A 25,910-nucleotide genomic window follows, 5' to 3' on the forward strand; every position below is an offset into this window, starting at 1 on the left:
AAGATTTTATTTATTTATTTGAGACAGAGAGCACATGAGAGGGGGTAGGGTCAGAGGGAGAAGCAGGCTCCCTGCCGAGCAGGGAGCCCGATGCGGGACTCGATCCAGGGACTCCAGGATCATGACCTGAGCCGAAGGCAGTCGCTTAACCAACTGAGCCACCCAGGCGCCCTAAATTTTTTTTTATTTTTAAACAATTTTAGATTTAGTGTAAAGTGGCAAAGATAGAGTTCCCATGTAACTTCCACCCAGTTTCACCTCATGTTAATATTTTAGATATATGTTACATTTGTCAAATCTAAGGAATTAACATTGATATAATACTGTTTACCTTACAAATGATTTGGATTTTTACTACATTCTTCCCCCCACTAACCTCCTTGTGTTGCAGAATCCCATTCCAGGGCATCAAGTTGCATTTAATCATTTTATCTGTTTAGTTTTCTCTCATCTCTGACAATTGCTGTGTCATATCTTGTTTTTCATGATCCAAACACTTTTGATGAGGACTCATCAGGTATTTTATACAATGTACCTCAATTTGCATCTATCTGATCTTTTTTTTTTTTTTATGAGTGAAGTTGGGTGTTTTGGGGAAGGACATCATAGAATAGTTTTGTATTGTACTTGTGGTACGTGGTGTGAACGTGACATCACCAATGATGCTAGCCTTGATCAGGTGGTAAGGGTGATGTCTGCCAGTTTCCTCTGCTGTCAAGTTACCCTTTCTCTCTTTCCATACTTAGTCTCTAAGTCCACCCAATGAAGGGACTCAAGCTCCACCACCTGAAGTAAGAGTATCTATGTACTACTTGGAATTCTTTAGGAAGATTTCTCTTATCTCCCTCTACGCATTTACATGAGAGCACTATTAATTCTTGTTTTTTAAAAAATTGAATAAATACGAGTACTTACAAGAAATATGCGTGTTGTGAATCCCATTTTATACACATGGGGAGAAAAGAAAGGGGAGGCCTAGTCCTTTGTGATGTGTTTAGTGACAGGACAGCAGGGTCAAATGCACACCGTTTCCATTTTTTTATAACTGTATGTATGCTCAATTCATTGGAAGCTGCATTTTATTTTCTCACCTTGGCCTAAGAGAGAAAAAACAAACCAACCCACAGAAGTAACCGACGATGACTTCTAAGAAATTCTGTAATACATTCTTGAAGGGTTGTCAGCATTGCTAACATGACTGTTGGCTTGTCTGCAACTCCCTACTGCCGGGTTGGCTCGGGTTCGCCCCGTCCATTCCCTTCCCCATCCAGTCTCACTCCGTGTTGACCTGAGACAGCAGCGTCCGCTAACACTCCCGAATTTCCGTACCCAGCACGACCCCTCTGCGGCGCTCAGACACAGCTCCAAGTGCCCACGTGAAACAGACTCGAAACTGCCCGTGCTCCACATGGAGCCCCGGCCTCCCCCAGCCGCGCTCAGGGGCGGCCTCCGCACCTCAGGGGCTCGCACAGCGCTCCTCGCGCTCCCGGGGCCCACTCCGCGCGTCAAGGCCCCGCAGCACGTGGCGCTGGACCCCAGGAGGCCCAAGCGGGGCCGCGTGTGCGCGTGCGCCGCTCGCAGCGGGCTTCCCGCGCCCGGGTCCCGGCGGTCACCTCACGGCTCTTCGCTCCAGGAAGATCGCCAGGAGGTGAGGCGCACGGGGGAAGTCACCAGCCGAGCCAAGAATCCGGTTACGGGACCTGGCACGTGCCCTGGCCCCGGGCGGAAGTCCCGCCTCCTGAGCCTCGACTTACCCAGGCATGAGAGGGACGGCCTCGCCCCCGCCCCTTGATCCCACTCTGAAGAAGCGAGTCTGAGGCTGCTCCCTGGACCTCGCGCACTCTGCCGGAGAAGACACGCTTGGAAAGTGCCCCTCCGCCGATTGTCGGTAAGGAAAAAACCACATTACCCAGAAGGCTGTGCTCCGCGTGTCTGCGCGGGCGCTGGGCCAATGACTGCCCAAGACAGGGGCATTTCCTGCGGCCCGCGCCGGCGGGGGCGGGACTTCCGGACCCTTTGAGGCGTACGTCATCCGCCTGCGCCGGTCGGGCAGTGGGGCTTTGAGCGGCAGGCAGGCTACCTTTCGGAGGCCCGAGCGGAGAAGGTGGTGTGGGCCGTAGGTCCCACCTCCGTATCTTTCTACAAGCCTCACACCGGTCCCTCATCCTCCGTAACGGGTGTCACGTGAGCGCCCGCTGGCGCGCGGCTCGCTATCCCCGCAGCTCTGACGCGACGCCTGGGCCTCGGGCGCATTTCACACTGGGGAAACTCGGGCTCGGAGTGCGACAGTCAGCCGAGGTCACCCCGCTCTGGGCAGCGAGAGGGTGGCAGTCGGCCGCTGCCCCTCCGGGTCCCGCTCTGTGCACAGGGTCCGATGATGGCGGCGGCGTGGATGGACCCGCTGCGGGTGAGTGGACGACGGTCCGAGCCTTGCTTCCGCTCTGCTGCGGAGGGGCTCCCAGGCGGCCTGGAGGGCCAGATGCCATTCGATTCCCTTTTCTCCTTGTCGTTTGTTTACAGCAAGTGGCGCTGGCTTGTCACTTTGTCCGTAGTCCTGCGTCTGTGGCGGGTCCCTGGCAGCTGTTCAGTCAGTGCACAAAGGATGAAAGGTGCTTACTTCCGGGGGCTTCCGTCGCTTAGTGCAGCCCGCTGCCGTGACTTGCAGGTGCCCACCCGGTTCCCCGCCGACCTCCTCTGACCTTGCCTTCTCTCCGGGTGCACCGGCCCGACCGTGCCAAGTTCTCTTGCATCCCCCTAGCCTTTGTCCTCGCGCTGGCCTTTGCCTGGGGTACTGCCCCTGTGACTTTGCAGGGCCTCTCTCACATCCGTCTGGCCTCTGCTCAGATGTCGCTCCCTGGGAGAGACGTTTCCTGGCAGCTCAGGCTAAAATGGCCCCTTCCCTCCTTGCCCATCATCTGGCATTTTTGTGTAGGGAACCTGGCAAAATTAAGTAAGCGTTCGTGGTTGAATTTGTCTAGGATGTTGTGGGAGCAAAGAGAAGACAGTAACAAAAGAACCGTGACAGCTCGCTGTCACGTTCTTGCTGTGGGCTGACAGGCAGGCGTAACGTCACCTCCTTTAACCCTCAGCTCCTCTGAGTTGGGTTGTGTTGTTATCGCTCTTTTGCACAAGAACACCTTGAGGCTCGGAGATTTAGTGTCCAAAGTCACTGCAGCTCTTAAGTAGCAGAAACAACCAGTGTGTTGACCACCAGAGCCTATATTTTTACTCCTTTCTCCACAAAAAGCAGATAGGGATGCCTGGAGGTGACACCTGGAGTCAACTTCGTAAGCCAAGCAGGCTTCCTCACAGGCCTTGGGCATGAGGTGGGGATATGGCGTTTTAGCAAGTGGACGTGTGTGGACAAAAAAAGGTAGATGGGTGGTTTAAGGAGTCCCCAGAGTACCTGTGTGATTTCGTGGTCCCCCGTCCCCATCTGCTGAGACACACCCTAGGAGGGCCGGACTGTGCGGTCATCTGCCGAATGTTCCATCATACTCTCAGCCACGACAGACGCCGTGGCGCAGGCTGGTCTCATGGCCACAGCCTGCGTTGTCCTCAGTAACGTCTGTTTTCTGGGCCTGAGGTATCCTTTCCTCAGGGACATGTGCTGTTGAGACTCAGGTGGGGGGGTTTGAATTCCCTCAGGGTTGCTAAAGGGGTGGGGGAAAGACTCAGGAGGGAAGAAGGAACATTGACTCGTGGTGGATTCTCCTTAGTAGTCGCGGAGGAACAGGAGGCAGTGGGACCCGACGCAGGCCCTGCCGCTTCCCAAGCAGGTGCCACCGCCTCAGGTGATCGTCCTGTGAGGTGGGCGACGATGAGTTCGCTCCTCTGCCCACGTCCACAGAATTGTGTTCAATGGTGGCTGAAATGAGTGTGGCGGAGAAGTTTATCTGAAATGCTGCACATCTTCATTAACTCCTTTGCTAATGGAGGAGGGTCAAGATTATGCCATTGGACTCTAGACCAGAGGGACCTCCGTTCAAATCCTGCTTCTGCGCGTACCGCATGTAAACTGTGGGTGAGCTCCTAGAGTCCCCTGGACCTCCGGGCCCTGACTGACACAAACGTGATAATGATCCTGACCTCACAGGCTGTGGCCAGTCACCCAGTGTTTCTTTTACAAAGATTTTTTTCTTTAATTCTCATAACCATTACTGCTGAGTGAGAATTATTGTATTGATCCAGAAAGTGAGGCTGAGAGAAATGAAGTGAGGCTCCCAAGTTCACACGGCAGGCAGGTGTTGATTCTAGACTTCAGAGCTGGGGACTTTCATTCACATGAGCAAGACAGAGGTCAGCACGAGTCAGGCCTGCAGTGAAGATCAGTGAGTCTTGGCTGCTATTGCTGCAATTATTATTGGTACTGTTTTCATTATCTTTGTTACTCTCTCCCATTTCTGTGGCATCTTAAAGCCCTTACCATTCTGTGCCTCACAGTCCCCACAGGAAGGTCCTGCCCTCACACCATTCTCCATTGGCTCCCACATAGGAGGCTCTGTCTCTTATGAGTTGCTGCTGTAATTAGGACAAAACAGCATCTCTGCCTCCTTGAGTCCAGCACAGAGCTCAGCCCTCAGGGGGTGTTTGGTCACTCTGCCCCCTTGCCATCGAGAGAAATGGGCTCTGATTCCCATCAGTAACCCCAAGACCAACACACTGCCTCTGTTTGACTTTTCAGATGCCTGTGACCTTCGATGATGTGGCCGTGACTTTTACCCAGGAGGAGTGGGGGCAGCTGGACCCGGCCCAGAGGACCCTGTACCAGGAGGTGATGCTGGAGACCTGTGGGCTCCTGGTCTCTCTGGGTAAGGCCTCCCTAACTCTGCGGTGTGGGATACCTGTCACTTCCTTCACTCTGCTCTTTGGCTCCAGGCCTGGCTGCTTGAGAAGGCGGCTGTAGCCTTCCTGTCCTCCTCCCCACTTCAGTCATATTCTGGACTCCTCTCTTCCTTCCTGCTCTCCCGTCTCAAGGAGTGTTAAGTAAGAAACATAGTTTACTTTTCTTTTTTTTTTTTTTAATTTTATTTATTTATTTGACACAGAGAGAGAGATAGCCAGAGAGGGAACACAAGCAGGGGGAGCAGGAGAGGGAGAAGCAGGCTCCTGGCCGAGCAGGGAGCCTGATGTGGGGCTCGATCCCAGGACCCAAGGATCATGACCTGAGCCGAAGGCAGACTGAGCCACCCAGGTGCCCCACATAGTTTACTTTTGGTCACAGCCAAAGGAGAAGGGTGTGTTGGGAGGAAATGGGGTTGTCTCACAAAACCTAAAAGCAGGAATTCCAGCTGGGCCCCTTGAGGGACTGATACAGGAACTTAGAAAAACACAATCCCTGGCTTTTGGAGCTTTTGTCCTGGCTTCTCTCTGTGGGTCTGCTTGTGTCTCTGTCTTTTCACAATGATTTTTTTCTACCACAGCTATTTTGCAGCAGGAAGTGGCCGCCCAGTCCTTGCTGTGTGAAGCCCCATGGTCATTGTCTCTACTTCTTTCTGTATGCTGATACTGTTCCTCTTCACTCGTTTAATTCTTCCAGCATGCCATCCTTGGCAAATAAGAAAAATAGGGCCACTGCAGCGGAGTCCCTCATAAAGCTTAATCTGTTCGATTTATTTTTTTTTAATTTTTTTTTAAAGATTTTATATATTTATTTGCCAGAGAGAGACACAGCGAGAGAGGGAACACAAGCAGGGGGAGTGGGAGAGGGAGAAGCAGGCTTCCCGCTGAGCAGGGAGCCCGATGCAGGGCTCGATCCCAAGACCCTAGGATCATGACCTGAGCCAAAGGCAGACACTTAATGACTGAGCCACCCAGGCGCCCCAATCTGTTCAATTTAAAAGACACGTCTTCATTGTGAAAAGCTCTCCTCTGCATTTTTTGGTGGTTTCTTTTGTGAAATGTTGGCCAGAATAGATGATACTTTCTATTTATGCATGTGTCTCTATTTGACCAAATTACTGAGTGCAGTTCCCAGCTTTTTGTTCTTAGTGGTTCATGAAATGGTGTCTAGTATCACCAAGTCTGCCTCTTCTCTTGACCCCCGTTTCTTGAGGATTGAATCCTCCTGCACACATCCCCCTTCCCCTCTCACTGCTTTAGCCTTTTTGGACTCAGGTTGCTGGCCCCATACAAGAGTGTTTGCTGTTTCCTTTTAACTGTAATGCTTAGGAGACCAGGATCTTTTGTTTCTCCATATAAACTTGAGAATCAGTTTGTTGCTATCCACAAAATGACTTGCCGGGATTTTGACTGGTATTGCATTGAATCTACAGATCAAATAGGGAAGAACTGACATCTTGACAATATTGAGCCTTCCTATCCATGAACATGAAATATCGTTCCATTTATTTTGTTTTTTTGATTTTGTTTATTGAAGTTGTGTAGCTTCCCTCATACAGATCCTATATATATTTTGTTAGATTTATACCTAAGTATTTCATTTGGGGAGTACTAATGTAAATGGTAATGTGTTTTTAATTTTAAATTCTACTTGTTAAGTTCTGGTACATACAAAGGCATTTTGTACATTAAGCTTGTATCCTGCAATCTAGCTATAATTGCTTATTAGTTCCAGAGGTCTTTTGTTGATTCTGTTGGATTTTCCACATAGGTGACCATGTCATCCACAGATAAAGAATTTTATTTCTTCCTTCTTAGTCTATATACCTTTTTCTTGCCATATTACATTAGCTGGTGCTTTCAGTATAATGTTGAAAAATGGTTAGCAAGGACATCCTGCCTTGTTCCTGATCTTAGTGGGAAAGCTCTAAGTTTCTCACCTTAAAGTAGGTTGTTAGCTGTAGGTATTTTTATAGATATTCTTTATCAAGCTGAGGAAATTTCCCTCTATTCCCATTTTGCTAAGAGTTCTTTTCCTTTTTTTTAATGAATGGATGTTGGATTTTATCAATGCTTTTCTGCAGCTATCAATATAAATGTGTGATTTTTCTTTAGCCTGTTGATGTGATGGATTATATTAATTGATTTTTAAATTTTTATCCAGGTTTGTATATCTGGGATAAATCCCACTTGGTTGTGGTATGTAATCTTTTTATACATTGTTGGGTTTGATTAGTTAATATTTTGTGGGGGATTTTTTTACATCTATATTCATGAGAGATACTGTGTATACTTTTCTGTAATGTGTTTGGTTTTGATATTAGAGTTACAGATTTCCTAACTCAAACTTACAGATTGAGTTAGGAAATACCCCTCTGTTTCTGTCTCTGGAAGAGAATGAAGGGACTTGGTATAATTTCTTCAGTGTTTGGTAGAAGTCACCAGTTAACCCAGCTGGGCCTGGTGCTTTGTTTTTTTTGGAAGGTTATTAACTATTGATTTGATTTCCTTAATAGATATAGGCCTATTCAGATTTCTGTTTCTTCTTGTGTGAGTTTTAGCAGATTGTGTCTTTCAAGTAATTGGTTCCTTCATCTCAGTTATCAAATTTGTGAAGATAAAATTGTTAATAGTATTCTGTTAATATTCTTGTAATGTCCGTGGGATCTGTAGTGATGTCCTCTGTTCTATTTCTGGTAGTAGTAATTTGTGTCATTTCTCATTTCTTCTTAGCTTGGCTAGAAGCTTATCAATTTTATTGATCATTTTAGAGAACCAGATTTTGGTTTTGTTGATTTTCTCTATTTTCTGTTTTCAATTTCATTGATTCCTGCTCTAATTCTTATTTCTTTTGTAGTGTTTATTTTGCATTTAATTTATTCTTCTTCTAGTTGCCTAAGGTGGAAATTTATATAATTAACTTCAGATCTTTCTTTTAAAAAATAAGCATTCTGTGTTATAAATTTCCTGCTAAGCATGCTTTGTTTCATCCTATAAATTTCGCTAGGTTGTATTTTTGGTTTTTTAGTTAGTTTGTTGAAAGTTTATTTTTTTATTTTTTAGTAACCTATACACCCAGCGTGGGGCTCGAACTCATGACCCCAAGATCAAGAGTCACATGCTCTTCCAACTGAGCTAGCCAGGTGCCCTGTATTTTTGTTTTCATTAGGTCAAAATATTTTTTACTTTCTTGAGATTGCATCTTAGACCAATGTGTTATTTAAAAGTGTGTTGTTCAGGGGCGCCTGGGTGGCTCAGTTGTTAACCGTCTGCCTTTGGCTCAGGTCATGATCCCAGGGTCCTGGGATCGAGCCCCACATTGGGCTCCCTGCTCAGCGGGAAGCCTGCTTCTCCCTCTCCCACTCCCCCTGCTTATGTTCCCTCTCTTGCTGTGTCTCTCTCTGTCAAATAAATAAAAAAATCTTTAAAAATAAAAATATAAATAAATAAAAGTGTGTTGTTTAATCTTTACCTATTTAGGGATTTTCCAGTTATCTTTATGTTATTAATTTCTAGTTAATTACTTTATTGTCTGAGAGCAGACATTTTGTGATTTCTGTTCTTTTTAAAATTTGTTAAAGTGTGTTTTTATGGCCCAGAATATAATCTATCATGGTAAATGTTCCATGTGAATTTGAGAAGAACATATATTCTGTTTTTAGATGAAGTAGTCTGTAGATGTCTGTTATATCCAATTAATTGATGGTATTGTTGAGTTCAACTATGTCATTACTAGTTTTCTGTGTGTTGGATCTGTACATTTCTGATAGAGGGGTAGTGTGGTTTCCAGCTTTGATAGTGGATTCATCTATTTCTTCTTGTCATTCTATCAGTTTTTGCCTCATATAGTTTGACATTGTGTTGCCAGACACATATAGATTAAGGATTTTTATGTTTTCTTTGCAAATTAACCCATTTATCATTACATAATGCCTTCTTTATCCCTGGTAACTTTCCTTGCTTTGAAGTCTCCTCTGTCTGAAATAACATAGGTATGCTTGCTTTCTTTTGATTAGTATTAACATATTTTATTAACATATTAGTGTATTTTTCTCCATTCATTTATTTTCAACATGTATGTGTCTTATTTATATATTTACAGTGGGTTTCTTATAGACAACCTATAGTTGGGTTTGGTTTTGTTTTTGTTTTTAAGATTTATTTATTTATTTATTTATTTATTTATTTTTTAAGATTTTATTTATTTATTTGACAGCACACAGGCAGGCAGAGCATCAGGCAGAGGGAGAGGGAGAAGCAGACTCCCCGCTGAGCAGGGAGCCCGATGCAGGACTCGATCCCAGGACCCTGGGATCATGACCTGAGCCAAAGGCAGATGCTTAACCGACTGAGCCACCCAGGCGCCCCTATTTATTTGTTTTAGAGAGAGGGAAAGCATGAGTGGGAGGGGCAGAGGGAGAGAAAATTTCAAGCAGACTCTGCACTAAGCATGTGGAACCCGACACGGGGCTCAGTCTCACTACCTGAGCTGAAACCAAGAGTCAGACGCTTAACTGACTGCCACCCAGGCACCCCGGGTCTTGTTTTTTGATCCACTCTGACAACCTCTGTCTTATAATTGGAGTATTTAGAAAAACATTGGTGTTCCAAGTGATGTTGATATAGTGGGATTAATATTTACCGTGTTTGTCACTGTTTCCTATTTGTTGTCCTATTCCTGTTTTTGTCTTCCAGTCTTTTTGCCTGGAATAAACCTTTCTCTTTACTCAGAGTAGCCAACCTTCCTCAGATTGTCGATACTCAGGGATGCCATTTGTGAAATGATGGAAACCAGGGTTTTTTAACCTACCAGGTGGGGTGCCATCACCTGGGGAGTGTTTAAAATCTGATGCCTAGGCTTCACCCCAGAGATTTTATGTAAATTAGTCTGTGGTGGCATTCAGGCTCACCAGGTATGGCTGATGCACAGGGAGGTAGAGGCCCCTGACTGGATTAATTAGAAAGCACATTCAGGAGATAGGTCTGAACAGTGTTGGGATTCTACATGATGGAGATCAAAGGGAATTGGTGCTGTCTCTGGAGCCAACCCTAATGTCTACAGTCTTTGGGGCCCAATAATGATGTTTTATGCATTGGTTTCCAGGTCATATCATTTTGTTTGCATGGATGGGAGCAGCTTCATTCTGAGGCCTTCTCCAAATTCTGAAGTCCCAGTCTAGATTGAGAGGTTTCTTTCTTCTCACCACAATTTCCACATCCTTTTCCTTTCTCCTTGAACAGGCTGTCCTTTGCCCAAACCAGAGCTGTTCTACCCATTGGATCACAGCCCAGAGTTACAGACATTGAAGAGAGGCCTCTCCCCTGACTCCTGCCCAGGTAGGTGCCAACAGCTGGCTGGGTCAGGGTCATGGCAGCTTTCAGACAGCACAGCGATTACTGCCACTGGAATTTGTGGAAGTTTTATTATTGTGGCCTCTCTAGAGTCTTAGGATCCATGGAGCCTTTTAACCTGTGGTCCTTCTGCCCACCCCCTCCAGCCCTATCACAATCTCCAGCGCTCCTGTGGAGGTGTAGGACCTATTAGATAATAAGTTCAGGCTCTCAGTTCCAGCTGCTTGGGCTTAAAAACTAGCTGGGACTCACAGCAGCCTTGTGGCCCTGGGGAAGGTGCATATCTCACTGTGCCTTTATATATAAGTTCAGCCAATGTGAATCTAACTGCTCTAACAGGCATATTCCAGAATCTTGGTGGCTCAGCATATGAAAAGTACTTTTCTCACCCAAGGACCATGTGGGTCAGTGTGGAGCTGTGTACCATGCAGTTATTTGGGGACCCAGGTACCTCCTATCATCAACATGAGACTTGCATGTTGTCCTGGCATCTTCTAGCTGGCAGAGGGGAAACGGGAGAAGAAAGGAAGGTGTAATACCCACTTCCACATACACTATTTCTCCTCACATTCCACTGACAAGACATCTGGCCACACTTAGGCACCTGGGGCTAGGAAATGAGGCTGAGCTGTGTATCCAAGGAGAGGAACAAATGGTTCAGTGAATGTAGTCTGCAACACTCAGTCTGTTCGCAGGTCATTGGGTTGTTTGAGGATGTACCAGATTGTGCATGAAACTGGCTCACACTGGCCCTGACCCATAGTGAGTGAATGGCTCAGCAAAAGTAAGCTGTTAGTGTTACTCAGATCATAATATTAGTCCTAATGAATAATGATAGTATCTCACATTTCCTTCTGCACTGCAAGGAAACAAGCTGTCCTCTGCATCCCACCCTTCCTCACCTTCTCCATCCGCCCAGTCTCCAGGTGCCAGTCAGACACTCAGAAGCACTCCCTTGCTCCATGTCTTCGCACCCCTCCTGTTTGCTTAACCTTCAAGGTAACACTTTGCCTTCTATTCCCCAAATCTGGGTTGCTGAGGCCCTGGGGATGTCAGGTGTGCTGACTGGTGCCACTGCAGAGGCATGCTCTCTCCCCTCTGGTGGTCCCTTGGGCTTTCATCCCAAGTGTGTGTCTGTTCGGCCCCTCAGAGTGTGTTCCAAATCTTCACCCTTGTCACTAGTCTCACATCTGTGGAAAAGTGGAAAAGACACTTCTCGCTCAACATGCCTAAGAGGGAGCTCATGGTTTTGCCTGCTCCTCCCACCTCCCATGCACGTTAGAAGGCCAGATGCAACTTCAGATAACTCCTCAGCACCTCCATCTCTACTAACCCCTACATTCAGACATCCTGTCCGTTTCACATGAACGTCTTCACCACCTCCCCTCCTCCCTGAGACCCATCCCTACACTCCTAAGTCCAGGTTTTCAACTTTTGCCTGGGTGATAGCTGGTCTCCCCACATCTCCTATGTGCCTCTCATCTGCCCTGTCTCCCATACTGGCTCCCCAGCCACTGAGAGCTTGTTCCAGACCTTCACCACATCCCCCAGCCACGGATGTCTTAGCATATTTTCATATCGAAAATAGTCTGTGTTCTGGTGTTGCTTGATCACCAACTGTTACAGATTGATCTGAATCTCTCATATGTGTGGCCTCCCTTCTCACCTCCCCCCAGAGGAGGCCTTGTCCCCTTGTCCCCATGGCAAATTCTCACACTAGAGGCCAGATCACCTCTTTTCAGGGAACTGGCTTCTTGCTTCACTGCTTTTCTGCCTTTTCTGTAACTTTACCCATTCTCTGTTCAACATAAAAATATGCTTGGTTGCATCATACTAGGGGAAAGTAAATGAAAAAGTCATGGCTCTCCAGTGTCTTCACACTGGTATCAACTGCTTTCCCTTTTTAACCTTTTCTATAACGTTTTCTAGGAAAAGTTGTCTCATTGTGTGTTTTTTTTTTTTTAAGATTTTATTTGTTTATTTGAGAGAGAGAGAGAAAGAGAGAGCACGAGCAGGGGGAAAGGGAGAAGCAGACTCCCCACTGAGCAGGGAGCCCAATGCAGGGCCCAATCCCAGGACTCCAGGATCATGACCTGAGCCGAAGGCAGATGCTTAACCAACCGAGCCACCCACACGCCCCAAGTTGTCTCATTCTTGCAAGAGATATCTGTACTTGTGTTCCATTCTTCCATTTACTGTTATTTTCTTGCACTTTTTTTTTATTTTAATTTTAATTTATTTATATTTTAAAAAGATTTTATTTGTCAGAGAGAGCACAAGCAGGGGCACCAGCAGGCAGAGGGCAAAGCAGGCTCCCAGCTGAGCAAGGAGCCCGATGCGGAACTCAATCCCAGGACCTGAGATCATGACCTGAGTCAAAGGCAGAGCTTAACTGACTGAGGCACCCAGGCGTCCCTTCTTGCACTGTTTGAATGAGTTGTAACTCATATGCTCTGTTGTGCAAAAATCTTAAGAGGTCAGCTTGATGAATCTTTGTGTACATAAAAGCCCATATAACCACCACCTATGTTAATATTTGATGTATACCGTGGTGCCCCCTTATCTGTGGTTTTGCTTTCCGTGGTTTTAGTTACCCTTGGTCAGTTATGGTCCAGAAGCAGATGATCGTCCTTCTGATGTATCATTAGAAGGTTACCAGTAGCTTAATACTGTGTCACATGCCTGTGTCATTCTCCTCACTTCATCTCATCGTGTAGGCATTTTATCATCTCACAGCATCACAAGAAGGGTGAGTGCTGTATAATAAAATATTTTGAGAGAGAGACCACGTTTGTGTAACTTTTATTACAGTGTTTGTTATAATTGTTCTATTTTATTATTACTTCTGTTAATCTCTTATGTACCAGATTTATAAATTAAACTTTACTATAGGTTTGTATATATAAAAAACAGAGTATATAGGGTTGGTACTAGCCACAATTCCAGGGACTCACTGGGGGTCTTGGAACAAATCCCTCACAGATAAAGGGGACTACTGTACAACATTTCCAGCACCTCGTCAGGGTCTCATGCCTTCAGAAGCCCCTTCTGCTAGGTAATCCCTCTTGAGACCATCAGCATGAATTTGTTTTGACTGTGGAACCCTACCATATGCTGGGTGTGTATTTGTCTCCTTTTGACCATCGTTATGTCTGTGAGATTCTTTTCATGTGGTTGCATATAGTTGGAGTTCATTCACTCTCAATCTAGCGTAATATCTCATTGTATGAAAAACTGCCATTCATTTATCCATTCCCCTCTTGGCGGGCATTCCTGTTGTTTTCAACTTAATGCTGCTGAGAATATTCTTGTTATGTGTTTTCGTGCAGATAAGCACTGGTTTCTGTTAGGAATAGATTCTGGTATGTTTCCAGGTCAGGTTGGCTTTATTGGAAAAATGCCAAGCAGTTCTGAAGAAGGCTGCTCCCTTTCACATTCCCACCATTCACATGTGAAAGTGGTAACATCATTCTCTCTGTGCTTTGAGGCCCTGTGAGGGGGTTCCTCTGTACCACAGCACTGAAAGTGTTCCTTATACGGTCACTGCTTTGCTCCTAATTTTCAAATATAGCAGTAACCATAGTGATAATGGGTGATGGCCCCCAATTTCCCAAACGATCCTCCAGTGGCTGGCACTGTGCTGACCACTTTATAGGCATTTTCTCATTTAACAACTTCAGGACAGTCGGTGAGGCAGAAACTCAGTCTCTCAGTTTTTCAGACGAGGAAATTGAGATAGGAACAGCTAAGTAATTTGTCCAGTATCAACTCACTTGGTACGGGCAGAATTTGTGCCGAGTGTTCTGGCTCCAGAGCCAACTCTCTTAATCTCCAGCTATGTGAATTCATAATGCAGCAGACTTTTCAGATTGTATCGTGAGCATCCGATCCTCTTGGAGTCTCTGCCCCTAATCTCCCAGGACCTTCCTTGTCTTCTTATTCTGGTGACTGTAATGTTGGCTCATCAGGCATCTCATGGACCATTCTTTTTATTCTTCAATACTCTTTTTTTTTTTTATAAAGATTTTATTTATTTATTTGACACAGAGAGACAGCGAGAGAGGGAACACAAGCAGGGGGAGTGGGAGAGGGAGAAGCAGGCTTCCCGCGGAGCAGGGAGCCCGATGCGGGGCTCGATCCCAGGACCCTGGGATCATGACCTGAGCTGGAGGCAGACGCTTAACGACTGAGCCACCCAGGCTCCCCTTATTCTTCAATATTCTTCAAGGTTAATCCACACATTCTGACAGTGCCAATTTATATGCTTCCTAATTAGGTCCCAGATGTATATTATATGACTAACCCATAATAAAAAATTAGAGCTGACATGTAGTTACATTTTGCTCAGTGTCTGGCCTCATACTGAACACGGTTCACATAGTAAATGTCGTAAATGCAGGATTTCACTTCATTCTCAGAGTCCTACAGGACAGTCTCTGTTTCTAGCTTTATTTTTTAGAAGACAAAATGAGGACTTACGAAATTTGAGTGCCTTGCCAGGTGCCACGGAGCTAATACTAAGTTCTTGTGGGACTTGGGCCTAGGGTTTCTGTGGTCAGAGATCATGATCTTAACCATAATACTGCTGTGACCTCTAACTTTTGTTTAGTGGACCTCAGGTACAGATTTCGATTAATCATAAACCTTGGTTTATGACACATTGTCATCACTGATTCACGAATGACCTTGATTAATTGATGTGTTAACTAAGTTACTTGCTCATTCATTTCTTTTTTGAAAATAATACACTTAACATCACTGACTTCAAGAATGAGAACATTACTCATACCAACTGCCTAGTCAGTCTGGACTGCTGTAACAAGAATGCCACAGACTGGAGGATTAAACAAGAAACGTTGATTTCCCACAGCTCTGGAGGCCGGAAGTGTAGGATCCAGGGGCTGGCAGATCTGGTGTCTGGTGAGGGCCCTCTTCCTGGTTTGCAGATAGGAGTCTCCTCTTCTATCCTCACATGGCACTGAGAAGACGCAAACGCTCTTATGTTTCTTCTTGTGTGGACACTAATCCCATGTCAGGGGCTTGCACTCTTACCGGCCCCATCGTCTGGTGCACTGAAGGTTCCCTGAATCTTGAAAGACTCTACCTTTGTTCATTCCATCAACTAAGGCTGAAATGGCTTTCCTGTTTTCTCTATATGGCAGTTTCTCTCATTCCCTGCCTAGGAACCCTCCCCGACCTCTTTCCAGCTGCTGTGGAGGCTGCGTCAGGTGCCCCTTCGCTGGCCTCTTACAGCACCTGGAGGCATTCTAGCTTTGAGCAAACCCAGCAATGCAGTGTCACTACTCTGTGTACTTGTCCCTAGTTGCCAGACACTCTGTCCCCCATCTGTTCTCTCCCTCTGGGTTTCCCCTCAAAGGTTTCAAGAATTCAGGGTCCAAAAAGAAATTGCAAACTGGATTTCAGAGATTTGAAAACATGGCAGGCACAGAGCCACTGTTTTCGTCTTCTTATTCCCACTGAAATGGCGATTTTGTTTTTCTGTGTTGCCATTTCTAATAAGCCCTTCTGTATATTGTATTCCCTTCAGGTGACAGTACAAAACCCGGGACCACAGAGCTTTCCCTTTCTCACCTTGCCTTATCTGAGGAAGTCTCACCACAGGAACAACTGACTCAGCAAGCTCTGGGGGACTCCCAGCTGGGGCAAGGCAAGAATCAGGATAGGCCATCAGAAATGCTGGAAAGCCAGTTGAAACCAGGGATAGACCCCCAAACGGAGAAGCTCCCTGGGAACATGAAGCCTGAGCATGATGGTTTAGGGACAGGTGATGGTGTACACTCAAGGACTGTACGGGAGCTGATCCCTCCAGGACATGTTCTCCACGAATATGACTCACGGGGACTACTGAAAGATCCCTTGATTCATAAAGGGAAACATCCCTATCAGTGTGAGGAATGCGGCAAAGTGTTTACCAAGAATTGCTTTCTTGTGCGACATGAGCAGATTCACACTGGAGCGAAGCCCTATGAATGCACCGAGTGTGGGAAAACTTTTAGCAAGAGCACACACCTCCTCCAGCACCACATGATCCACACGGGGGAGAGGCCCTATGAGTGCACGGAGTGTGGGAAGGCCTTCAACCGCAGGTCACACCTCACAAGGCACCAGCGGATTCACACTGGAGAGAAGCCTTATAAGTGCAGTGAATGTGGAAAGGCCTTCACCCACCGCTCCAATTTAGTCTTGCATAACAGAAGCCACACTGGAGAAAAACCCTTTGTGTGCAAAGAATGTGGGAAAGCCTTCCGTGATAAGACTGGTTTCCTTCGACACTACATCATCCACACGGGAGAGAAGCCCTTTGAGTGCATAGAGTGTGGGAAGGCCTTCAACCGCAGGTCCCACCTAACGTGGCACCAGCAGATTCACACTGGAGTGAGACCCTTTGAATGCAGTGAATGTGGGAAAGCCTTTTGCGACAGCACGGACCTCATTCAGCACTACGTCATCCACACAGGAGAGAAGCCATACAAGTGCCTCGAGTGTGGGAAGGCCTTCTACCGCCGGTCACACCTCAAGCAGCACCAGAGGAGTCACACTGGGGAAAAACCCTATGTGTGCAGCGAGTGCGGAAGGGCCTTCACCCACTGCTCTACCTTCATCTTGCACAAAAGGGCCCACACTGGAGAAAAACCCTATGAATGCAAAGAATGTGGGAAAGCCTTTAGCAATCGATCAGACCTCATCCGACACTTCAGCATCCACACTGAGGAGAAGCCCTACGAGTGCACGGAGTGTGGGAAGGCCTTCAACCGCCGGTCATACCTCACGAGGCACCAGCGGATTCACAGTGGAGAGAAGCCCTATGAATGCATGGAGTGTGGCAAAGCCTTTTGCCAGAGGGCAAACCTCATTCGACATGCCATTATCCACACTGGGGAGAAGCCCTTTGAGTGCAGTGAGTGCGGAAAGGCCTTCACCTACTGCTACACTTTCATCTTGCATAAAAGGGCTCACATTGGAGAAAAACCTTTTGAGTGCAAAGAATGTGGGAAAGCCTTTAGCACTAGGAAAGACCTCATTCGACACATCAGCATCCACGCTGGAGAGAAGCCGTATGAGTGCATGGAGTGTGGGAAGGCCTTCAACCGCCGTTCAGGGCTCACGAGGCACCAGCGGATTCACAGTGGAGAGAAGCCCTATGAATGCATGGAGTGTGGGAAATCCTTTTGCTGGAGCACAAGCCTCATCCGACACTCCGTTATCCACACTGGAGAGAAGCCCTATGAGTGCAGTGAGTGTGGAAAAGCCTTCAGTCGCAGCTCATCCCTCACTCAGCATCAGAGGATTCATACTGGGAGAAACCCTGTCAGTGTAACAGAAGTGGGAAGACCCTTCACGAGTGGGCAGTCCTCAGTCACCCTCTAAGAGCTCCTATTGGGGAAAGACTTCTTGAATGTAACCACTGAGGAAACATCTTACTCAGAATCTGATCATTCATACCAAAGAGAAACCCCTCAGTTTCCTTCCCTATGAGAAACCCTTTTGTTGTAGGATATCATTTGTCATCTGAGGAGTCAGACTGGAAATTTACCCAGTCCAGAGCCTTATTCTGCATCTGTGAATTCATCCAGGAGTGTGATCCAGTCATTCTCATGAACTTAGCATAACCATCAGCCACATCTTTCTCCTCAGTTTACACTGAAAAATTATCTCAGGGATATTTAAACAAAGGAAGAGGAGACATAAAAGAGAAATTCAAGCATGGTTTCTTTCAGACTTCAGTGGCAAGCCTATGGTAGTTTGTTCCTTATCCTATTTGGGGAAGGGGGGGTGTTTCAGAGATGAGAGAGCCTTGTCCCCTTTATCTTGTGTATACTTCCACTGCTGTCCATTGTCAGGACAGTTGGACATTTAGGGTGTGTCTGAAAACATTTATTGAAAGCCTTTGTTCTACAGCTTCGTCTCTACCCTTGAGTAGCATAAGTCTTAGAAATATGAAGGCTTGAGTTATGAAATACTGTTAAATTTCAGGAGGTAAAGATGTACGTATAAATAGGCCCACTGTACCACACTCTTAAGACTTTGATTTAAACAAAAACAAAATGTTTTTTCATGTGTCTTTAACAACCCACTACTTATACTTGCTCTTGATCTACTTGTTTATTGGTTTTTTTGTGTGATGAGGACAGCAGTGTAGCTACGTGACCTTCCCAGATGAATCTGAATTCTTCCCTCTGATTGCGGTTCCTGAGCTTCTCCAGTCCTCCTTAGGCTTCTCCCAAGTCCACATCAGTTGTTTTCTAGGGGTTGAATTAGAGCCAAAACAAAATCAAATACATAGCTAAATTAGCTTAAGAAAAAATAAACTCAGAAAAGCACAGAGAAGAAATCTCATTTTTAATCTTACAAAAGATCGTGTGAAGATTTGCTATTGAGGAAATTGACTAGAATTTTAACAGATGAAATTGATATGTGCACATGCAGGTATCTGTGAGTTTCACAGTTGTTACCATGGCCTTAGTCCTGGTATAATAAGTAATGAGTAGTACCTTTTATCAGGGTCTTTTGGAATTCCTTCTTTGGTTTTTTTGTTTTGTTTTGTTTTGTTTTTTGAGCTACGCATGATAGTATTACCTCACACTAAGAAATATGCTGTGAAGAAAGATGTAAAAATAATCATGCATTCACGTTAACCCTCCTCAGGGCCTTTTAAATCACCACATATGTACTTTTGTATTGCCATTGTAGGCCAAGCCATTTTTGTTATATTTATTCATGGCATTATTATGAAGGAACCTCTTAATCCTTTTCATGTCATGTAAGAAGTCTTAAGCAAGCTCTCAGTCCTGAATATTTTCTCTTAAAAGTTTTATAGTTTTACCTTTTATGTTTAAATCTCATCTGTGTTCAGTTCATTTTTGAATTACCATGTGAGGTTGAGTTTCTTTCTTGTATTTTTGCCTAAGGATGTTCAGTTGACCAGCACCATTAGTTGAAAACTAGACTACAGTATTATGCCTCCATTGAATTATGTTTACTCCTTAGTCAAAAATCAGTTAGGCATGTTTATGTTGGTCTATTTCTGAGTTCTCTGTATTATCCCATTGATTTGTATGTCCAAACCTGTGCCAGTACCACACTATCTTGATTACTGTAGCTTTCAGTAAATCTTAAAATTGGGTAAAGTGATTACTCACCCTAAATTTTAAAAATTGATTATCTTTCCATATTAATTTTTTTCCCTTAGCTTTCTATATACACTTTGTTGTGTTTTTCTGCATTTATAAAACATCTTGCTGGGATTTTGATAAACATTATATTAGTCTATGGATCATTTTGGTGAGATTTGGCATCTATTATATTGACTCAGTCCATGAATGTGGTATGTCTCTTCATTTATTTAGATCCTTTTTTATTTCGTTAGTGTTTTATAATTTTCCATTTGTAGATTCTGATCATATTTTGTTGGATTTTTATCTAGGCACTTTTTTGGGGGAGTCATATATCATATTGAGTTTTTAATGTCAGTTTGCACATGATCATTACTGTTACAGAGAAATACGATTAGTTTTGATATGTTGACCTTGTTTCCTACAACCTTGCAGAATTCACTTTTTCTAGATTTTTTTTTTTGTGGATTCCTGAGGATTTTCTTCATAAAAAATAATGTTATCAGCAAATAGCAAACATCTTTTGTCTTCTTCCTAATCTGTATCTCTTTCATTCCTCTTTTCTATTTTTATTGTACTAGCTAGAACTTGCAGTGCAATGTTGAATAGAAGTGGTGAAAGAAGACATACTTGCTTTGTTCATAACGTTAAACAGAAAGCATTCAGTGTTGACCATTAAATATGATGATAGCTGTGGGGTTTTTATTTTACTTTTTTTTTATTTTTAACTCCAATGTAGTTAACACACAACATTATATTAGTTTCAGGTGTACAATATAGTGACTCAGCAGTTCCATATATTACTCATTGCTCATCAAAATAAGTGTACTGTTGGGGCGCCTGGGTGGCTCAGTCAGTTAGGTGACTACCTGTGGGTCGGGTCATGTTCCCAAGGTCCTGGGATCAAGCCCTGCATCGGGCTCCCTACTCAGCGGGGAGCCTGCTTCTCTCTCTCCCACTCCCCCTGCTTGTGCTCTCTCTGTGTCAGATAAATAAATAAAATCTTAAAAAAAATAAAAACAGGTAAGTGTATTCTTAATTCCTTTCACCTAATTCACCCATTCCCCCCAATCACCTCCCCTCTGGTAACCATCTGTTTGTTCTCTATAGTTAAGGGTCTGTTTTTTGGTTCGTCTCTCTATATACAGATGTTCTTTATCTAGTTTGGAAAATCACCCTCTTAATTTGCTAAGAGTTTCCATTACGAACGGGTATTGAATTTTGCCAAACGCTTTTTCTTCTTTGGTTGATGTGATCATGTGATTTTTCTTCTGTGGTCTGTTTATATTACGGATTCCTCTGACTGGATTTGAATGCTGAACTGGCCTTGCCTCCCTGCAGTAAACTGCACCAGTCATGGAATATTATTAATAATAGCATTCTATTTGCTAGTATTTTGCTGAGGAACTTAGTGTCTAAAATCATGAGCATATTGGTGTATAGTTTAATTTTTTTGTACTGGTACTGGTGTCTGAGCACTACTTGCTTCCCAGAATGAACTGGGAAGTGTTCCTCTTTTCTTCCTTTCTTTTCCTCTTTTCCTCCCTCCCCCTGAATGGGATTTTGTAGAATTGGTATTATTTCTTATTTAAATATTTGGTAGAATTCTCCAGTGAAATCATTGGGATACTTTTTGTTGTTGTTGTTTTAAAATTTTTATCTATTGGGCGCCTGGGTGGCTCACATGGTTAAGCGTCTGCCTTCGGCTCAGGTCATGATCCCAGCGTCCTGGGATCGAGCCCCACATCGGGCTCCCTGCTCGGCGGGAGGCCTGCTTCTCCCTCTCCCACTCCCTCTGCTTGTGTTCCCTCTCTTGCTGTGTCTCTCTCTGTCAAATAAATAAAATCTTTAAAAAAAAAATTTTTTTTAATCTATTTATTTGACAGAGAGAGAGCGAGAGCAGGAACACAAGCAGGGGGCGTGGGAGAGAGAGAAGCAGGCTTCCCGCGGAGCAGGGAGCCCTATGTGGGGCTGATCATGACCTGAGCTGAAGGCAGACGCTCAACGACTGAGCCACCCAGGCGCCCCTTTCTTTGGGATACTTTTAATCACATATTGATTCAACTTAATTGGTATAGAACTATTCAGAGTATCTATTTTATATTGGGTGGGTTTTGATAGAATGCCCTTCTGGAGGAGTTGTTCCATTTCATCTAAGTCTTCTAATTAAATCGTGGAATTGTTTGAAGCATCCCTTTATTATTCTTTTCATGATAGGAAGATCTGTGTTTATATCTCCTGTTTTATTCCTGATATTGGAAATGCATATCTACTCTTTATTAATCTTCTTAGATTTTTATCAATTTTATTGACTATTTAAAAGAACTAGCTTTTTTTTTTTTTTTAAGATTTTATTTATTTATTTGACAGAGAGAGACACAGCAAGAGAGGGAACACAAGCAGGGGAGTGGGAGAGGGAGAAGCAGGCTTCCCGCTGAGCAGGGAGCCAGATGTGGGGCTCGATCCCAGAACCCTGGGATCACTACCTGAGGCAAAGGCAGACGCCCAACGACTGAGCCATCCAAGCGCCCCGAACTAGCTTTTTATATCATTGATTTTCTCTTTCTATTCTCAATTTCTTCTCTTTATTTCTTTTGCTCTCTCTAGTTTTATATAGTGCTGTGTAGTTTCTTGAGATGGTAGATTAGATTATTAAACTTGAAGGTTTGTTTTTTTTTTCTTTTCTAATATAAGAAGCATTTGGTTCTATGAATTTCCCTCTCAGCACTGTTGAAGTTCCATCCCACAAACTCTGATTTGTTTTGAATTCATTTTCATTCAGTTTAAATATTTCTTGATTCCATTTGAGACTCCCTCTCTGACCCATGGATTATTTAGAAGTGTGCTCCTTGATTTCTAAGTGTTTGGAATATTTCGTTATTTTTCTGTTATTTTTAGTTTCACATGTGGTCCGAGTACATGCTGTGTGTGATTTCAAAGCATTTACATTTGTTGAGGTTTGTTTCATGATCCACAAACAGGTTAGCCATAAGCAGCATTCTTATTGAATGTTCCATGGGTGCTTGAAGAAGATATATAGATGTGTTTGCACGAGTGTCTTTGCAGAAAAGTTCTGCGAAGAGTTCCCGGCGTCCGTGTAAATATTTGCAAACAACCACAGTCACTAGTCATAATTTACTGTTGACTGCATTCTCAATAAAATGAAGGTAGTTAAAGGCTCAGGAAAAAAAAAGATATATATTCTGCTGTTGTTGGAGCGTTCTATAAATGTGAGATTCTGCTGGTTATTGGTGTTATTCAGATTTTCTCTATCCTTGCTGATTTTGTTTCTAGTGTTTCTGTCAATCACTGAACAAAGAGTGTCAAAATCCCCAACTAGAATTGTGGAATTGTCTATTTCTTTCTGTTCTGTTACCTTTTGCTTTGTGTGTTTGAATGTTTTCTTCTTTGGTGCATATACATTTATGATTGCTGGATCTTTTTGGTGTATTGACCCTTTTATCATTATGTAACTAATATCCCTCTTTGTCCCTGTTTATTTTCATGGCTCTGAAGTATACTTTATTTAATATTAATATAGCCACTGCTGGATTTTTATTACTATTTATATGGTTTATCTTTGTCCATCTCTTTTATTTTAACCTACCTATATTGTTACATTTTAGGTAATTTTTTTGTGGGTAGCATATAGAGGGGTCCTGCTTTTTTCCCCTACCATCTGACAGTATGTCTTTTAATTGGTATATTAGACCATTTAAATTTGAAGTAGTTATTGACATGTTGGGACTAAATAATGTCATTTTTCTACTTTGATTTTTAAGTTTTCCTCTTTCTTGTTCCTGTTTTTCTGTTTTGGTTTTTGTGGGAGTGGGGGTAGGGGGTTTCCTTGCCTTTTAGGACCTTGGACATTTTTTAGAATTCAGCTTTGATTCGTGTATAGGGTTTTGGGGGTATATTTCTTTTTTCCTTTCTTTTTCTTTTTAAGTGGCTATTCTAGGTATTAAAATGTAAATGTGCAATTTATCACAGTCTCCTGTCAACAGTGTTTTAGCAATTTAAGTGCAGTGTAGAAACCTTACTTCTATTAGGTCCCTTTACAGTCACTATTGTTTTAATACAATTGTCTTGGATGTTTACTCTTCATATGTTGAAGACCATATCAAATGATGTTATTACTTTTGTTTCAGTTGTCAGACATTTTTAGAAGCTCATGAGAAGAAGGGTAGTCAATTTAACCTGTTTTTTAACCCTTTTCATTGAAATGTCAAGCCTCTTTTTGCTATCCTTTTCTTTCTGTTGGAGAACTTCCTGTAGCCATTCTTTCAGGGTAGGTCTCCTGGTGACAAATGTTCTTTGTTTTCTTTCATCTGAGAATGGCTTTATTTCCTCATCCTTGAAGGAAATTTTGATGCAACATAGGGTTCATGGTTGGCAGTTCTCTCTTAGTACTTGCAAAATGTTACGTCGCTTCCTTCAGGCCTCCGCGGTTTCAGGTGAGAAATCTGCCATTCAAACCATTGTTCCCCTACAGATAATATGTCATTTCCCTCTCGGTGCTTTTCAAATGTTTGTCTTTAGTTTTCAGAAATTTGATTATTCTGAGTCCTGGTGTAGAATTTTTTGCTTATCCTGTTTGGGGTTTGTTTAGGTGTTTGAAACTGCAGGTGTATGCCTTTAGGCAATTCGGGGAAATTTTCCACCTTTATTTCTTCCAGTATTATTTTTAGATCCACCCTCTTTCTCCATTTCTGGGGCTTGAATAACATGTTAGATCTTTTTTTTTAATTGTCCCACATGTCCCTGAGGCTCTGTTCTTTTTACAGTCTTTTTCCAGTCTGTTTTATGTCTCTTCAGATTGAGTAATTTCTATCAACCTGTCTTTGTGGAGGGGGTCAGGGAGTGGAGTGCCAACTACCCTCATTGCTGCTGGATGTGGGTGGACGATAGCTCCTCCCCTGAGCCTTCGCGACACTATCCTGACGTGAAAGCAGAATGCCACCTTGGATCACCTCCTTCTGCCTTGGTACTACGTGAGGGTGGGCATTTAGCTCTCCCACCTGTACAAAGGGAAGGAGCATGTGGGGTTTTTTATCAGGTTGTCCAAATGTGGGGCAGAAGGGAGAGGTGGGATTGAAAGTGGGCAACAATCAGACATCAAAGGTGGAATCAGACTGTTGTCCTTTTGGTTTGCTGGTTGAATAGGAAAAGCCCAGGCCTTTATTACAGATGGAGCACCTTGCTCTTTGCGGGGTGGGCTGCACATGAACTGATGCTACATCACATCTCGTGTGGAGTACACCTGTAGGACACTGGTGTGGAGAAATCCTCTCTTTATATTAGGAGAGGTGGCCTGAGGTAAGGGTATACGTGTACTTTTGTGGCAAATGGCTGGTCCGGTTGTTCAGAAGCACTGAAGAATCAAGACTGGCAGATCACTGATAAGTTTGCATGGAACAGGAGCATGAAGTTATGGAGGGAGTGCAACGTGAATGGATATGTGTGTCCCCCATTAGTGCCTGTAGGCACCCAGTGCAGAGAAGGGAGGGGAGCAGAGTAGTTGAGGTTAGTCAGGCTCAGTCTTCGGCCTTCCCAGTCTTTGTCTCTAGAGCTATAGGTAATACTAGCTATGGTAGCAGAAATGGAGGTTTTAGGTGAGCCTTACATCATGGCATCCCTCTTCCCCCAATTGAAATAGCCACTTCACGTACTGAATGTGTAATGTGCCAGTTACGAAGACCAACACTAAGATCATGATGCAGTACATTCTATAGGAGACCAAACGGCCACTTGGTGGCACATGGTTTGTATCAGATCCGTTCCCTTCTGGAGGGGGAAATGACTCGTCCTTACTGGGATTGATACTATTTCTGGATACGGTCTCAACGTCCCTGCCGGCTGGGCCTCTGAGACACCGTTACCACAGAGCGTACTGACTACGCGATCTGCCAGCACTAGTCGGCCATTGCACTGAAGCTGCGATCACGGTGCAGACGCAAAGGGATTGAGGGCTTGCAAGGCAGTTTCTGTAGCCGGCGCTGTTGATACCCCACGCTCTGTATTACCCACTTTCCCACAAGTCTTATCAGAGGGTCCCCAGCAAGATGGAGCCAGACTTGGGGCGCCTGGGTGGCTCAGTTGGTTAAGCGACTGCCTTCGGCTCAGGTTGTGATCCTGGAGTCCCGGGATCGAGCCCCGCATCGGGCTCCCTGCTCCGCGGGGAAGCCTGCTTCTCCCTCTCCCACTCCCCCTGCTTGTGTTCCCTCTCTCGCTGTGTCTCTCTCTGTCAAATAAATAAATAAAATCTTTAAAAAAAAATAAAAAATGTTTTGAAGCAAAAAAATGTAATTGAAGCATAATTTCCATTCAGGAATTTCACTTTCAAGAATATATCTTGATTGGGGCGCCTGGGTGGCTCAGTTGTTAAGCATCTGCCTTCGGCTCGGGTCATGATCCCAGGGTCCTGGGATCGAGCCCCGTGTCGGGCTCCCTGCTCAGCAGGAAGCCTGCTTCTCCCTCTCCCACTCCCCCTGTTTGTGTTCCCTCTCCCGCTGTGTCTCTGTCAAATAAATAAATAAAAAATCTTAAAAATATATATATATCTTGGGGCGCCTGGGTGGCTCA

At 44.3% G+C, this 25,910-nt stretch overlaps 1 protein-coding gene and 1 long non-coding RNA gene across 2 annotated transcripts; both read left to right on the forward strand.

The window, feature by feature from the left end:
* Positions 1-2,026: 2,026 nt before the first annotated feature.
* Positions 2,027-19,532, forward strand: LOC118535560 (uncharacterized). The gene is made up of 4 exons (XM_078063045.1): positions 2,027-2,407; positions 4,685-4,811; positions 10,084-10,179; positions 15,743-19,532. Exons 1-4 carry the CDS (start codon positions 2,375-2,377, stop codon positions 17,581-17,583), a joined length of 2,097 nt encoding a protein of 698 aa, XP_077919171.1. The 5' UTR covers positions 2,027-2,374; the 3' UTR covers positions 17,584-19,532.
* Positions 12,305-12,979, forward strand: LOC144380255 (uncharacterized). The gene is made up of 2 exons (XR_013444244.1): positions 12,305-12,670; positions 12,785-12,979. It is a non-coding gene; the product is annotated as an uncharacterized LOC144380255 (long non-coding RNA).
* Positions 19,533-25,910: the final 6,378 nt, after the last annotated feature.

Source organism: Halichoerus grypus, chromosome 15 (genome assembly GCF_964656455.1).
Source record: "Halichoerus grypus chromosome 15, mHalGry1.hap1.1, whole genome shotgun sequence".
NCBI classification, from domain to species: Eukaryota; Metazoa; Chordata; class Mammalia; order Carnivora; family Phocidae; genus Halichoerus; species Halichoerus grypus.

Bases quoted from the DNA above. Each gene is read 5' to 3' on its own strand.
- LOC118535560 (XM_078063045.1), top strand. From the start codon at position 2,375: ATGATGGCGGCGGCGTGGATGGACCCGCTGCGG. The intron at 2,408-4,684 runs GTGAGTGGACGA...TTGACTTTTCAG, and splicing joins CGTGGATGGACCCGCTGCGG to ATGCCTGTGACCTTCGATGA. The intron at 10,180-15,742 runs GTAGGTGCCAAC...TATTCCCTTCAG, and splicing joins CTCCCCTGACTCCTGCCCAG to GTGACAGTACAAAACCCGGG.